The following is a 15,106-nucleotide window of genomic DNA, read 5'->3' on the forward strand; positions in this document are numbered from 1 at the left end:
CCTTTCTTGTCGCCATTGCTAAAGGAATCACCGCAGTTGATAAATTAGTACGCCGGTCGTTAAGCGACTCTTGGCTTCTCCATTGACTGCTTGTCAGAAGGTTGCAAAAGACGTGACCTGTCATAACTACGAGTCGGTTGCGGAGCGTTCCGAATTTTGACCATGTGACTACGGGAATGCTGCATTGGTCATAAGTGTGAAGAATGATCCTAAGTCACTTTTTCAGTGCCATCGTAACTTCGAACCAGAGGTTCGCCCGTTTTCGGTCTCGTTTTTGACACCGTGCGCATACGTGGAAGGGGTGGGTGTGATGCAAGCAGTGGCAAACGTAAGTGAATTCCACCGCTGCTTTGAACAGTCACTAAATAAACTGTTGTAAGTCGTGATGTTGTATAGAAATAGAAAAAAACGTGGAATGTGTGTTGACGTTCGTTTCGTGATGTTGGCGAAGTCCCTGGGCTCTGTGCCTGCGCCTGATCCCCGCACATGAAAAAATATTTCCAAACTTCGGAAAAGTTTCCAAACTTTTTCTTGACTTTTGAGGGACAATTTCTAGGCCCCTGCCAGGACTCTCTCATGTTGGAGGAAAAACGGAAGAAAGCTTTAATTGTTCTGTTGCAACCCCACTGATTAATAAACCCAATTTTTGACTCTGAACGGCAGCGTAGCCGCCTTAACTCGGATATCCGGTGAAATGTCTCCCTCTTCAGTTTCCTGGGCAGAATTTTTTAGCCAGTAGAAAGAAAGGGACACTCAATGGCTCAGATGCTGAGATTGTTGATCAGAAAGGTCGGCAGTTTAGCAGTTCGAATCCCTAGCACTGTAACGGAGTGAGCTCCCGTGACTTGTCCCAGCTTCTGCCAACCTAACAGTTCGAAAGCAAGTAGAAAAATAGGAACCACCTTTGGTGGGAAGGGAACAGTGTTCTATGCGCCTTCGGGAGTTGAGTCATGCCGGCCACATGACCACGGAGACGTCTTCGGACAGCGCTGATTCTTCAGCTTTGAAACTGAGATGAACAGCGCCCCCTAGAGTCGGGAACAACCAGCACATATGTGCAAGGAGAAGATTTACCTTTCACCTTAGAAAGAAAGAAGAAAAGGCCAAGAAGGATGCAATTGGGGTAAACAAACAAGTAGAAATAGAAATTATTGAATTTTGCAACCAGACGCCTGCCGGTTCATTCTGGCTTTTAGTTTTTGAAGCTCGGGATTGTCCCGGTCAACCAGGAGGCCGAATTTTGCAGTGGCCCAGGCTTCTTCGTAACGTCCCGCTGCCAAATAAGTTCGGGCGGTCCGTAGGAAGGCTTTGGACATCTCCTCCTTCCTGTGGTCAGCAAGGACGTGGCTAAGGGCCAAGGACTTTTCAAGCTGTAAGGCGTGAATAAATTGCTTTACGGCCGTCTCTTCGTCCGAAGTGGCTAACAGCAGGAAGGCTGAGGTGCACAAGTCACCGATTTGAGTTTTCAAGCTGTTTGTCCCATGTTTCTGGACCACTTTTTGGATGTCTGCCAGGGCACTTTGGTAATCTTCCAACTTGGTCCAGCAAGTGGCACGTTGGCGAAGGTATTGGGGGTTATTGTGGCTTGCCAAGGTGGCTAAAGTGAGATATTTCACAGCACCAAGAGGGCATTGGTCCTTCATCATTACCTTGGCTTCTCTGGCTGCCACCTAGGGATGGAGAAAACGGCGCTTTAGAATAGAATAACACAGTTAGAAGGGACCTTGGAGGTCTTCTAGTCCAACCCCCTGCTTAGGCAGGAAACCCTACATCCCTTCAGACAAAGGGTTATCCAACATCTTAAAAACTTCCAGTGCTGGAGCATTCACAACTTCTGAGGCAAGTTGTTCCACTGGTTGATTGTGCTAACTAATTTCTCCTTAGTTCTAAGTTGCTTCTCTCCTTGATTAGTTTCCACCCATTGCTTCTTGTTCTACCCTCAGGTGCTTTGGAGAACAGCTTGACTCCCTCTTCTTTGGGGCAACCCCTGAGATATTGGAAGACTGCTATCATGTCTCCCCTAGTCCTTCTTTGCATTAAACTAGACATACCCAGTTCTTGCAACCGTTCTTCATATGCTTTAGCCTCCAGTCCCCTAATCCTCTTTGTTGCTCTTCTCTGCACTCTTTCTAGAGTCTCCACATCTTTTTTACATCGTGGCGACCAGAACTGAATGCAGTATTCCAGCTGTGGCCTTACCAAGGCCTTATAAAGTGGTATTAACCCTTCACGTGATCTTAATTCTATCCCTCTGTTGATGCAGCCTAGAACTGGGTTGGCTTTTTTGGCAGCTGCTGCCCACGGCTGGCTCCTATTTAAATGGTCCTGCAAACGTTTGTTCTGTCTGAAGTCCATCTCACGGATCCAGAAGTGATGTTTGTGTGATGACTTGGGGCCTTCTGAAATGCAGCATTTAAATAATTGGGCTAAACAATACGAAGAACGGTTACAGGAACTGGGAATATCTAGTTTAATGAAAACTAGACCAGGGGAGACATAATAGCAGTCTTCCAATATCTCAGGGGCTGCCACAAAGAAGAGGGAGTCAAGCTATTCTCCAAAGCACCTGAGGGCAGAACAAGAAGCAATGGGTGGAAACTAATCAAGGAGAGAAGCAACTTAGAACTGAGGAGAAATTTTCCGACAGTTAGAACAATTAATCAGTGGAACGACTTGCCTCCAGAAGCTGTGAGTGCTCCAACACTGGAGGTTTTTAGGAAGAGATTGGACAACCATCTGTCTGAAGTGGTGTAGGGTTTCCTGCTAGAGCAGCGGGATGGACTAGAAGACCTCCGAGGTCCCTTCCAACTCTGTTAAATGTGGGGTTTAAACTGTCAAAGTGAACTGGGCCGAATCAAAAGTAACTTTCGCTACCTTGCCTTGGCGTGTCGGCCGAAACAAGAACGATAGCACAAGGTGGGAACACGGGGTTCTCTCTAAAACCCAGGTTTGATGTGCTATGTAAACAGGTGGCAGACTTACCTGAGCAAGGTTTTGCCGCTGGCTGGCATCTAAAAACCCCATCAGATGCTCTAAGTCTTTGCATTCCTTTCCGGCTAAAGTAGCCAAAATGTGGACCCCGTTTAAGTTGCCCAACGCCGCTTGCAGAATTCCCAGCCGGGAGTTGACGGCGTCAGTGGATTCGCTTTGTCCAAATGTCCTCTGGAGATACGACAGGGCGATCTTGGGTCTTCCTGGGGGGCCAAAATCGAGACCAGAAAGGAGGCAACATTGGGCAGCGGAACAGTTAATCCTTCTTTAACTTTCCAGTCTTAGCGACGGACCAAATCGTTTTTCTTCCATCCTTCCTCTCCAGTATAACGGGGGGAAGGGTTTCCCCACACACCCCTGTCCCTCAGAAGGGACTAGCGACGCTCAACGAAACCACGCCACTTTGCACATAGCCCTAGAAATGTTCTCAAATCTAGAGGGGTAAGAAAGAATGGCTAACCTTTTTGGTGCTGAGTGCCCAAAGCATGTGCACAAAACTCCAAAATGCAATGTGAGTGCCCCCTGCATGCACACCTATGCATGCGCCCCCTGCATGCACCTCTCGCGTATGTGCCCCACCTCCCACATATGTGCAGCACCTCCAATGCATGCGCCCCAGCCACCTTTGACCATTTTTGGCTTCCAGGTTAGTGCAAGAGGCTTTCCAGGCCCAAAATGGGGCACAGGGGTGGGGGTCACATGCACATGCTCGATAACCCCCCAAATGCAATGCGGACGCCCCCATACAAGTGCCTCCCAGGCATGCATGTGTACATCAACTACATGGGGCCTGCCCCCCGCACATGCGTAGCAGAGACCCAAAGACCAGCTGGCTTGTGGGAGGCACGTGCGCATGGGTGGTGGAGTTGGGCTGGAACGACGGCTGGCATGCCCGCGGAGAGTTTGCCATCACGGAGCTAGAATCAGGGGTGGTATTCACTTACTTTCCCTACCAGTATGCAAATGTGAGCGCCCCGTCCATGCATGTGCTCCTCCTTCTGTGCATTTCCACTACTGGTTCAGGTGAATCGGTCCGAACTGGCTGAATCCCAACTTTTAGCACTTGTGATTTCCACTACTGGTTCGGGCGAATCGGTCCGAACTGGCTGAATCCCACCTCTTAGCACCTGCCATTTCCACTACCGGTTCGGGTGAATCAGTCCGAACTGGCTGAATCCCACCTCTTAGCACCTGCGATTTCCACTACCGGTTCGGGCAAATCGATCCAAACTGGCTGAATCCAACCTCTTAGCACCTGCCATTTCCACTACCGGTTCAGGCGAATCGGTCCGAACCGGCTGAATCCAACCTCTTAGCACCTGCCATTTCCACTACCGGTTCAGGCGAATCGGTCCGAACCGGCTGAATCCAACCTCTTAGCACCTGCCATTTCCACTACTGGTTCGGGCGAATCGGTCCGAACTGGCTGAATCCCACCTCTTAGCACCTGCCATTTCCACTACCGGTTCGGGTGAATCGGTCCGAACTGGCTGAATCCCAACTCTTAGCACCTGCCATTTCCGCTACTGGTTCGGGCGAATTGATCCAAACCGGCTGAATCCAACCTCTTAGCACCTGCCATTTCCACTACCGGTTCAGGCGAATCGGTCCGAACCGGCTGAATCCAACCTCTTAGCACCTGCCATTTCCACTACCGGTTCAGGCGAATCAGTCCGAACCGGCTGAATCCCACCTCTTAGCACCTGCCATTTCCACTACCGGTTCGGGCGAATCGGTCCGAACTGGCTGAATCCCACCTCTTAGCACCTGCCATTTCCACTACCGGTTCGGGTGAATCGGTCCGAACTGGCTGAATCCCAACTCTTAGCACCTGCCATTTCCACTACCGGTTCAGGCGAATCGGTCCGAACCGGCTGAATCCAACCTCTTAGCACCTGCCATTTCCACTACCGGTTCAGGCGAATCGGTCCGAACCGGCTGAATCCAACCTCTTAGCACCTGCCATTTCCACTACCGGTTCGGGCAAATCGATCCAAACTGGCTGAATCCCAACTCTTAGCACCTGCCATTTCCACTACCGGTTCAGGTGAATCGGTCTGAACTAGCTGAATCCAACCTCTTAGTACCTGCGATTTCCAGTACCGGTTCAGGCAAATCGATCCAAACCGGCTGAATCCCAACTCTGCTGGGAAATAGCCACAATGGTGTGGAGGGAAGGTTGGGCCACAGCTAAAAGACCCCTCTTTTATCCTCTCATCAGTGAGGAGAAATATCTAAATAAGGTTGGGGTCCAAGCTAGAACCGCCCCTCCTTCCTGCTCCCCGATTTGGGGGCCTGTTCTACTTGAAGTTATTCCCGATCTCTCCTACCTTTTGAGATCTGGAGGTCAACCCACAGCATGTGAGCTTCAGTGTCCCGGTTGTCCATTTCCACCAACGATTCTGCCACTTTGGAGAGCGTCTCGAAGGTCTCCGTGGCGAGTGGGTCTTGTCTATCGCCAAGGTCTGTCAGCGCATCCCTGCAGTGTTCCCGCAGCCAAGAGCGAATCTGGACTTGAGCGTCCGGCTTTAGAGAGCCGATTTCAGCCACAGTGGAGGCTGGATCCCCTCGGAGAGCTGAGATCAGATCTTGGGTTGACTCCTGAAGGAGTGGAGAGAAGAAATAAGACAAGCGTTGAAGGCCTTCCTGTTTTGGGAAGATCCTAACAAAGCGAAGGGCATGGGAGGAGACCCCGTTTCTCAAGCTTCAAGGAACACTTGAAGGCATTGTCAAATTTCTCCTCGCAAACATTAGGTCTTGGCTGAATATTATTGCAACTGGCGCAGAAGGTGCCATAATTCTATATCACGTATGTTTGAACTTCATTTTTTCCCCACAATGTCCTCTTTTCTCCTCTCCTCCCTTCCTTCTTTCCTTCCTCCCTCCCTCCCCATTATTCTTTCCTTCCTTTCTTCCTCCCCTTCTCTTTCCTCCCTTCCCATTATTCTCCCCATCCTTCCCATTATTCTTTGCTTCCTTTCTCCCTCCCTCCCCTTCTCATTTTCCTCCCTCCCTTCCCATTATTCTTTCCTTCCTTTCTCCTTCCCCTTATCTTTCTCCTTCCTTCCTTCCCATTATTCTTTCCTTCCCATTATTATTCTTTCCTCCCCCTTCTCTTTCTCCTCCCTCTCTCCCTTCCCATTATTATTTCCTCTCTCCCTCCTCTTTTTTCTCCTTCCTTCCCATTATTCTTTTCTTCCTTCCCATTATTCTTTCCTTCCTTCCTCCCCCTTCTCTTTCTCCTTCCTTCCCATTATTCTTTCCTTCCTTCCTCCCCCTTCTCTTTCTCCTTTCCTTCCCATTATTCTTTCCTTCCCCTCTCCCCTTCTCTTTCTCTTCCCTCCCTCTCTTCCCATTATTCTTTCCTTCCTTCCTCCCCTTCTCTTTCTCCTTCCTTCCTTCCTTCCTTCCCATTATTATTCTTTCCTTCCTCCCTCCCCCTTCTCTTTCTCCTCCCTCTCTCCCTTCCCATTATTCTTTCCTTCCTTCCTCCCTCCCCTTCTTTGCCTTCCTTCCTTCCCATTATTAGTCTTTCCTTCCTTCTCATTATCCATCCATCCTCCCTCCCTCCCTCCCTCCCCTTCTCTTTCTCCTTCCTTTCTTCTTTCCTTCCTCTACCATTGCGGTGAATATCTCCTGCCCTTCAACTGCCCTGTGAGATTCAAAGCTCTCAATCGAAACAAGGAAATGCAATTCCACCTCCTTCTGATCCAGGGCCAGGTGGATGAACGCTTTTCCACAAAGAGCCCGAGTGTGTTTCGGATCTTCTTTTAAGATGGCGTTGAAATCAAATATGGCAGTCTTCTTTTGCCCCAGGAGGCCGTAACAGTGAGCGCGCAACAGAAGGCAATCGACAGCGTTAACCCCTAGGGCAAAAAAATAAAAATAAAATCCAGTGCTTTTCGTTTGGATATCCTGATCTCTTGGATATCCTGACCAATTCGCTCGCACAGAGAGGGGCTCCTCCAGGTGCCGTCCGCTAGACAATGTCGAGGGGCGGCGCCTAGGAGTAGAGCCTTCTCTGTGGCGGGCCCAGCCCTGTGGAATGACCTCCCTCCGGATATTAGGAATACCTCTGACCTCCGCTCCTTCCGTATTAAGCTGAAGACCCACCTATTTCAAGCAGCTGGCCTGGCTCAACTCTGATCTAACCATATCGCTCCTGACGGGTTTTTAACTGGGTATTTTAATTATATTTAATTTCTAGGGGTTTTAAATACTGTATTTTAATTGTTTTATCAATCGACCTCCTCCTTGTGTATGTTTCAGTGTATGTCTTTGTTATATGTTTGTTTTGTTTACATATTTATTTCGTATGTTTCATTGTACGCCGCCCCGAGTCCTTCGGGAGAGGGTGCGGCTAAGAAATAAATATATTATTATTATTATTATTATTATTATTATTATTATTATTATTATTATTATTATTATTATTATTATCTCAAAAGGGACAATAAGCTTACTACGATTTTAAAAACATTTTTACCCTGCCCTTCTGTCTCATCCTTAGAACTGGAAACCTTACCCCCCCCCTTTTTTTAAATGAATAATTTCATTAAAGGTTACAATGACAAGCAGTAAGAACAAATACAAACTAGAGATAGAAGAATAAGAAGATAGAAAAGAAATGAAACAGATCCCCAAGAAAGTGAGGGAGAAAAGAAAAAATTATTCGCAATTAGCGAAGAAACTTTACCAGAAGAGGGTGTGGTTCAGATGGCTGATGCCTGAAGGTATGCTAATATTCTGGGAGGATACAAGAGTTAGAATCAACACAACCATAGAGGCACAGGCCTTTATGGGAAAAAACAAAGCACTTCTAGATAAACCAGATTTATTTATTATTTATTTATTTCTTTAGATTTCTAAACCGCCCCCTCTCCCAAAAAGGGACTCGGGGCGGTGTACAGTCAGATAAAATGCAGATAAAATACATGAATAACAATATAAATAATATAAAACAATTAAATACTAAACATTTAGGTGGAGGAGATGATCCTACAACAGACACACAGGACACGGGAGGGGCCGGAGCTCTGCGGGCGGGGGGAGAAGGGGCAATACCAAGAAAACTCAGATCACAAAAATGAGTAAGAAAATCTGCTTGATATAAATTGATTGAAATTATTAACTGAGTTTATATGCTGACTAAATATTGCCATTTAGTATTGAACTTTGCTTAAATGTATACTATGAGTATGGGGGGAGGGGACACCTGCCGCACGTTGCAACTGCCAAAATTTGTAACCCTTTCCATCACCCCTTTCCTTTTTTATTCCCTAAAAACCAATAAAACTTTGTTTGAAAAAGAAAGAAAGAAAAGAAATGAAATATTGTTAAATAAGAATAGACAGTACATTGCTAATGGCGACTCTCTATTTGCTCCATTAACCAGATCCTGGTCTCTTTTACTTAAAGGAAACTATTTCTCTCCGTGGGAGACTTCTGATCCAACCAGCCTACCCCAGAGGGTTGTTGTTGCCAGCCAAAAGGAGGAGAGAAACTTTTCTCTTGGACTTCAACAAGGAGAGAGAAGTGCAACTTGTAAGCCAAGGTGGCTCAGTGGCTAAAGACGCTGACCTTTTCTATCAGAAAGGTTGGCAGTTCGACGGTTCGAATCCCGAACGCCGCGTAATGGGGGGAGCTTGTCCCAGCTTCTGCCAACCTAGCAGCTCGAAAGCACGTGAAAAACGCGAGTAGAAAAATAGGAACCACCTTTGGTGGGAAGGGAACAGCGTTCTGTGCGCCTTCGGTGTTGAGTCATGCCGGCCACATGACCACGGAGACGTCTTCGGGCAGCGCTGGCTCTTCGGCTTTGAAACGGAGATGAGCAGCGCCCCCTAGAGTCGGGAATGAATAGCACACACCTTACTTTTAAGCCAAGGAAACGTAATTTTGAATATCTCACCGTCTGCGATGATGGCCAAAGAGAGGTAAGCGATGGCTTCCTTCAGATAAGTCTCCCCTGGTTTATTTTTCAGGATGGTCACAGCCCTGGTGTGACAGTGGTTTTTCCACAAGGCTCGGTCGTCTTCTTTTAAAACCTTCACAAAGCTCGTCAGGTGGGACAGGTTTCCTCTCTCAAGCATCGTCTTCAGGTACTTCATTGGGAGGGGAAAGAAAAGGAGAATTACAGATGGCGGCTAACATCCTCAAATATTAAGCTGCTTCACACGGGGATGCCAGGTTTGTTGGTTGCCCATCGATCGTCAGAGAGATAATCCACCATGAGGCGGGGGGGGGGGTCAGACTAGATGGCCTCTATGCTCCTTCCACCTCTCTCGGTAAAGGGACACTCAGCTGCGCTACAGGAAGCCTCGAAAGTGTCCAGAATTACTAGGAGTCCAGTGGCATATATGTTTTATTGAAATCAAATTATAGTTGAAATTTTAATAGTATCTGACATCAAATTATATAATTATATAATTATTAATATTGTTAATATTATTAGTATTATATCTATATCTATCTATATCTATCTGTATCTCTCTATATCTATCTATATCTATATCTATATCTATATCTATATCTATATCTATATCTATATCTATATCTATATCTATATCTATATCTATATCTATATCTATATCTATCTATCTATCATCTATCTATCATCTATCTATCATCTATCTATCTATCTATCTATCTATCTATCTATCTATCTATCTATCTATCTATCTATCTATCTATCTATCTATCTTGTATTTGTGCTGATAAATAAATAAAGGGAGACTAGTATAGATCTATTTCAAGCTATTTAGCTCTCATCAGCTAGCCATACCCTTACTGGGATTTGAAGATCTATACTAGTCTCCCTTTATTTATTTATCAGCACAAATACAACACAAATGTAACAAAGGCAACATTAAAAATATGGTTTTCTGCCTGGATGGTCTCCTGGAGTGAGCCGAAAGACAGAAAAGGGAAACTGTGTGTTCCCTCCCATATTTGGGCATACCAGGGGTTGTAACACAAATACACACGCACACACACACACACACACACACACACACACACACACACACAATTATTATTATTATTATTATTAGTAGTAGTAGTAGTAGTAGTAGTAGTATTAGTATTAGTATTAGTATTAGTATTATTAGTATTATTAGTATTATTAGTATTAGTATTAGTATTATTATATTAGTATTAGTATTAGTATTAGTATTAGTATATTGTTAGTATTATTAATATCATTATTGGAACTGACGTTAAAATGGCCAGTAAAAGCCCATAAGGGCAATGTGATGTTGACCATCTGAAACACATCATACTTGAACTAAATCTATTTTTTAAAAATGTTTAATTTTTATATTATCCAACTGGAGGAAAGGTACATAGGATGTATTGCAAATATATTGTATATACACCTGTTATCCTTATGCAAAGGGTAAATGGGAAGTACTCCGCCCTTTCCATTTCAAAGACAGGACCGCCCTCTGCTGGACACTGGTGAGTATTTCCTGGACTAGCTTGCCCACAAATATTTTTCGTATTTTTCTTTACAGGTGCTTTTCAGCAATAAATGTCCTTTTTTAGGGCCGCTGTAACTTTCAGGGGTCACCAAACTGTGCAAGGTGATAGTAGCAGAATCTTGTCTGTCTGGATGCAGTTCCTTCTCCCTTTCTCTAGCTTGGTGAGTGAGGTGCTTTCTCATGTTACACTTCTGGGCAGAACTCGGGTTTCACTTATCTGACTGTTATATTATTTCTCTCTCGCTCTCTCTCCCCTCCCTCTCTGCCTCATTCTTTCTCCCACACCCCCTCTCTCTCTTTCTCTAGTTCTCTCTTTCCCACCCTGTCTGTCTCCCCTCCTTCTCTCTTTCTCCTTCTCTCCCTCTCCCCCCTCTCTCTAGTTCTCTAGTTCTCTCTTTCCCACCTGTCTGTCTCCCCCTCCCTCTCTCTTTCTCCATCTTTCTTTCTTCCTCCCTCCCTCTCTCTTTCTCCATCTTTCTTTCTTCCTCCCTCCCTCTCTCTTTCTCCCTCTCTCTTTTTCTCTAGTTCTCTTTCCCACCCTGTCTGTCTCCCCCTCCCTCTCTCTTTCTCCATCTTTCTTTCTTCCTCCCTCCCTCTCTCTCTCTGTCTCTTTCTCTAGTTCTCTCTTTCCCACCCTGTCTGTCTCCCCCTCCCTCTCTTTTTCTCCATCTTTCTCTCTCCCTCCCTCCCTCTCTCTCTGTCTCTTTCTCTAGTTCTCTCTTTCCCACCCTGTCTGTCTCTCCCTCCTTCTCTCTTTCTCCTTCTTTCTCTCTCCCTCCCTCTCTGTAGTTCTCTAGTTCTCTCTTTCCCACCCTGTCTGTCTCCCCCTCCCTCTCTCTTTCTCCCTCTCTCTAGTTCTCTCTTTCCCACCCTATCTGTCCCCCCTCCCTCTCTCTTTCTCCCTTTTCTCCCCCCCTCTCTCTTCTGCTTCTCAAAGTTACTCCTTCTACTCATTACAAATGCAAAATCTTGGAACAGAATTTTTTAAAAATCCCAGGGATTTAGGGCTGTAGGTTTTTTTTGATCTCACCTGGTTGCAACCCTCCATGTGGCCTTCCTTCAGCCGCAGGAGAGCCAGCCTGGCCAGGACAGGGGATTTCTCGGGGTGCTTTGAGAGAGCCACCCAAAGGATCTGGTGGCTCTCTTCCAGGCGATCCAGTTGGTACAAAGCGTCAGCGCACAGCAGCCGCGACAAGGAGTCTGAACTGTCCAGTTGCAAGAGCAGAGAAGCCAGTGGGTGGATCCCAAAGGAATCCCTGAGTAAAATGAGAAGGAAAAGGTGGATTTGAGGAGAGGCGGGGGGTATAAATTTTAGGAGAGCAGGCTGGAAGATCCAGAAGTTTGGGAACCTACAGCTTGAAAACGTCTGGGGCAATTCTGTGTTTAAAGAATGTTAGCAGGGAGGGAAGGATGGAGGGAGCTAGGGAAGGAAGGGAGGGAGGGAGATAGGGAGGGAGGGAAGAAAGAAGGAAGGAAGGAAAAATGTAGGAAGGAATCAAGGAAAGTAAGAAAAAGAGAGAAAGAAAGAAAGAGATAAAAGGGTGGGAGGGAAAAGGTAAGAAGGAATCAAGGAAAGTAAGAAAAAGACCAAAAAAAAAAGATAAAAGGAAGGGAGGGAGGAAAGAAGAAAGGAGAGAAAAGATGAAAGACAAAAGATAGGAAGGAAGAAACAACAGAAAGAAGAGAGAAAGAAAAAGAAAAAGATGGAGGGAGGCAGGGGAGAAGGAAGGAGAAGGAAAAAGCGGAAAAAGGAAGAAAGAATATAGGATGGAGGAAGCAAGGAAAGACAGAAGAGAAAGAAAAAAAGAAAAAAGGGAGGAAAGAAGGAAGGAAGGAAAGAAAGAAAAGATAAAAGACAAAAGATAGGAAGAAAGGAAGAAAAGACAGAAAGAAGAGAGAAACAAAAAGAAAAAAAGAGGTATGGAGCAGGGAGGGAGAGAGTGAGGAAAGAAGGAAGGAAGGAGAAGGAAAAGGAAGAGGAGAAAGGAAGAAAGATAATATAGAAAGGAAGCAAGGAGAGACAGGAGAGAAAGAAAAAAGCAACAAGGGATGGAGGAAGGAAGAAAGGAAAGAAAGAAAAGATAAAAGACAAAAGATAGGAAGAAAGGAAGAAAAGATGGAAAGAAGACAGAAACAAAAAGAAAAAAGAGGTAGGGTGGCAGGGAGGGAGAGAGTGAGGAAAGAAGGAAGGAAAGAAGGAGAAGGAAAAGGAAGGAGAGAAAGGATGAAAGAGAATATAGGAAGGAAGGAAAGACAGAAGAGAAAGAAAAAAGAAACAAGGGATGGAGGAAGGAAGGAAGGACAGAAGGAAGGAAGGAGAAGGAAAAATAAGTTTTGTGCCTCAAATAATGCCAACAAAATTGACCTCCTCTACTACTTCTCATTCCTTCAGGTCAACCAAAGAATTAACTTTGGACTTGTTTTGTCACCAAAGAGACTTTGGATGAAACGTCCCCAAGTCCCATGTGGGGTTCCTCTTGAGTTGAGATTAAAAAAAAATACTCCCTGTTGTATTTCATGACGCGAACATACCTTCATCCACCTGCAAAGGACAGCCTGACAAGAAAATCTCCCATTCATCCTTGCCGGTGCACCAACTTTGGGGAGACCAGAGAAGAACAAAAAGATGGAGAACCATCAAGACCACGAAAAGCCAGGGAAGGACCACCTGGAAGGTGACTCACCCATCCTTCTGGAGCCCGTCCAGCCATCCTGATTTCTCCCACCGGTCCTCGAGCCTGCGACGGACTTTCTCCTTCGTCTCCAGCATCTCCTGGACTTGCTCCTGGAGGTTGACCAAGAGGAACCCTCTCTGGTTCCAAGGGACGTAGGCCTTGATCGCAAAGCCGGTCTCCTCGAACCGGAGTCCGCAGGCGGTTAGGTAATCCAAGGCGGTGAGATACGGCTGGCCAGCCCAGGCTCGAAGCAGGCCTCGCCCGCACAGAGCCTTCACGCAGCTGCTCGGATGCGGCGTGAGGTCTTCGAGGATCGCCTGGAAGTCTCGGAGGGCTTCCAGATGGCGGTTGGCATGAAGGTGGCAGAAACCACGCTGCGCCAGAAGGGTGTTTCGGTACGTGCTTTGTGCGCCGGACAGGAGACGGTCGCAAACTTCTAAAGAGGCCGAGATGTTGCCTTCTAAGAGGTAGCAATCGGCCAGGCGGACGTTCAGTTCTCGCAGGGACCCCGGCGCGATCTGGACCAGGAAATGGAGCATACGGAGAACGGGAGGAATCAACTCCTGGCCTCCGTTGCTACGGACTTCGTTCCTCACACGGACGGCCTCTTTGTAAGCGGCAAAATCCGCCTCCAGGACTGTCCGGGTGTGTTTCTCGACCCTTTCCGCCTCTCCTGGAGTGAAGAGGTCTTCGAAGAGGCTCTTGGCCAGCTTGGGGTGAGCTTCGAAGGCGGCCTTAAGGTCCTTCAGCATGTCCGGCATGTGGCCTCCGATGGCAAAGAAAGCCGCAGCTCGGTGCATTAGAAGACTTGAAGTCTCTTGGCCGCTGGGCGAACCGCTGGAGGAGAAGGCCTCTAAGGCCCTGCTGGAGAGGGACACGCACTCCTCATACATATGTCGCTCGAAAAGACGCCGGGCCTGAATGGGGCAGACCCGGAGGTCTTCGGGGGCTACGGCAGCCAGAAAGTCATAGCAAAGATCTTCCCGGATGAGTATCTCCTTCGGACAGTTGTTTGGAAGGGAGAGGCAGTCCAAACAAGCCTGAATGACCTTCTGCAGGTATCTCCCCTGTCTTCGGCTCATGAACGTCACTGTCTCGTTCCGACTTTCCGCGAAGGCCCCGAGGTATTCGGCGACCCCATCTTGGAGGCGCGTTCGGGACAGCACCAGGGCCAAAGCACGGGTAAGGACCAGCTCCACGCAAGGGTGGACCTCCAGCAGAGAGGCACACTGGCTGGCCACACGGAGAGGGTGGCCCGCCTTCAGCGCAGCGTCCATGTTGAAGAGCAAGGCGTCCATGTTATGTGGGTCAAAGGCCAGGAGAAAAGCAGCCGCCGTGGAGACGTTTAGCAGCGGCGGGTTGGAAGGATAGTTCCCAAGCTTTGGGATGGGGCTTTCTCCTCGGCACCAGCTCTCCAAGATGGTGACTATGATGGCTTGGTCCTTCTTCTCAAGAGACGCCAGCTTGTTGACGGCCATGGGGGCGCAGAGGAGGAATCCAGCAACATAGAAGGCAGCGGCCAACGGGAGGTCGCCGTTGGCTAGTTGCCAATCCCCTTCCTGGAAGAAATCTGTGGCTTGATTTTGGGACCTCCAGAGGGTTGAAGGACCTTCCCTCATCATACTGGCTTGGTTTGATGCTCTACCAAGAAGCAGAAGGGAAGAAAGTAACTGCTAAAATAGTTAAAGGTGGACATGGCTTTATAACTATGGAAAGTCTATCTATCAGAATAGAGCTGGACAATTAAGCATGGGTTAAAATATTTGAAACATGGATACACACACATACACACACACACACACACACACACATGTATTTGTGTTACAATATACCAGGGGTTGTAACACAAATACATACCTATTTCCCTGGCTCAACTGATAAGGAGGAGAGCCTGTGGCTTAGTGGCTAAGACTCCTGCCTAATATGTAATACAGCCCAGGTTCAAATCCCAGTAAGGCTAGC

General features: G+C 47.1%; 1 protein-coding gene across 1 annotated transcript in view; it reads right to left on the bottom strand.

Annotated features, from left to right (window-relative positions):
- The window catches only part of TTC34 (tetratricopeptide repeat domain 34), a gene marked incomplete at its 5' end in the record, with an annotated part of 233,841 nt that extends 219,399 nt beyond the window's left edge, over window positions 1-14,442 (bottom strand). Inside the window, 7 exons of the mRNA XM_081954171.1 lie at window positions 866-1,670; window positions 2,983-3,194; window positions 5,322-5,592; window positions 6,691-6,857; window positions 8,900-9,092; window positions 11,500-11,725; window positions 13,154-14,442. Coding sequence (XP_081810297.1) covers window positions 1,149-1,670; window positions 2,983-3,194; window positions 5,322-5,592; window positions 6,691-6,857; window positions 8,900-9,092; window positions 11,500-11,725; window positions 13,154-14,442 — 2,880 coding nt within the window. The 3' untranslated portion in view covers window positions 866-1,148. The remainder of the gene's footprint in view (window positions 1-865; window positions 1,671-2,982; window positions 3,195-5,321; window positions 5,593-6,690; window positions 6,858-8,899; window positions 9,093-11,499; window positions 11,726-13,153) is intronic.
- Between the last annotated feature and the right edge of the window lie 664 nt (window positions 14,443-15,106).

This window comes from Natrix helvetica (assembly GCF_964273705.1).
Source record: "Natrix helvetica genome assembly, chromosome: 5".
Lineage (NCBI taxonomy): Eukaryota > Metazoa > Chordata > Lepidosauria > Squamata > Natricidae > Natrix > Natrix helvetica.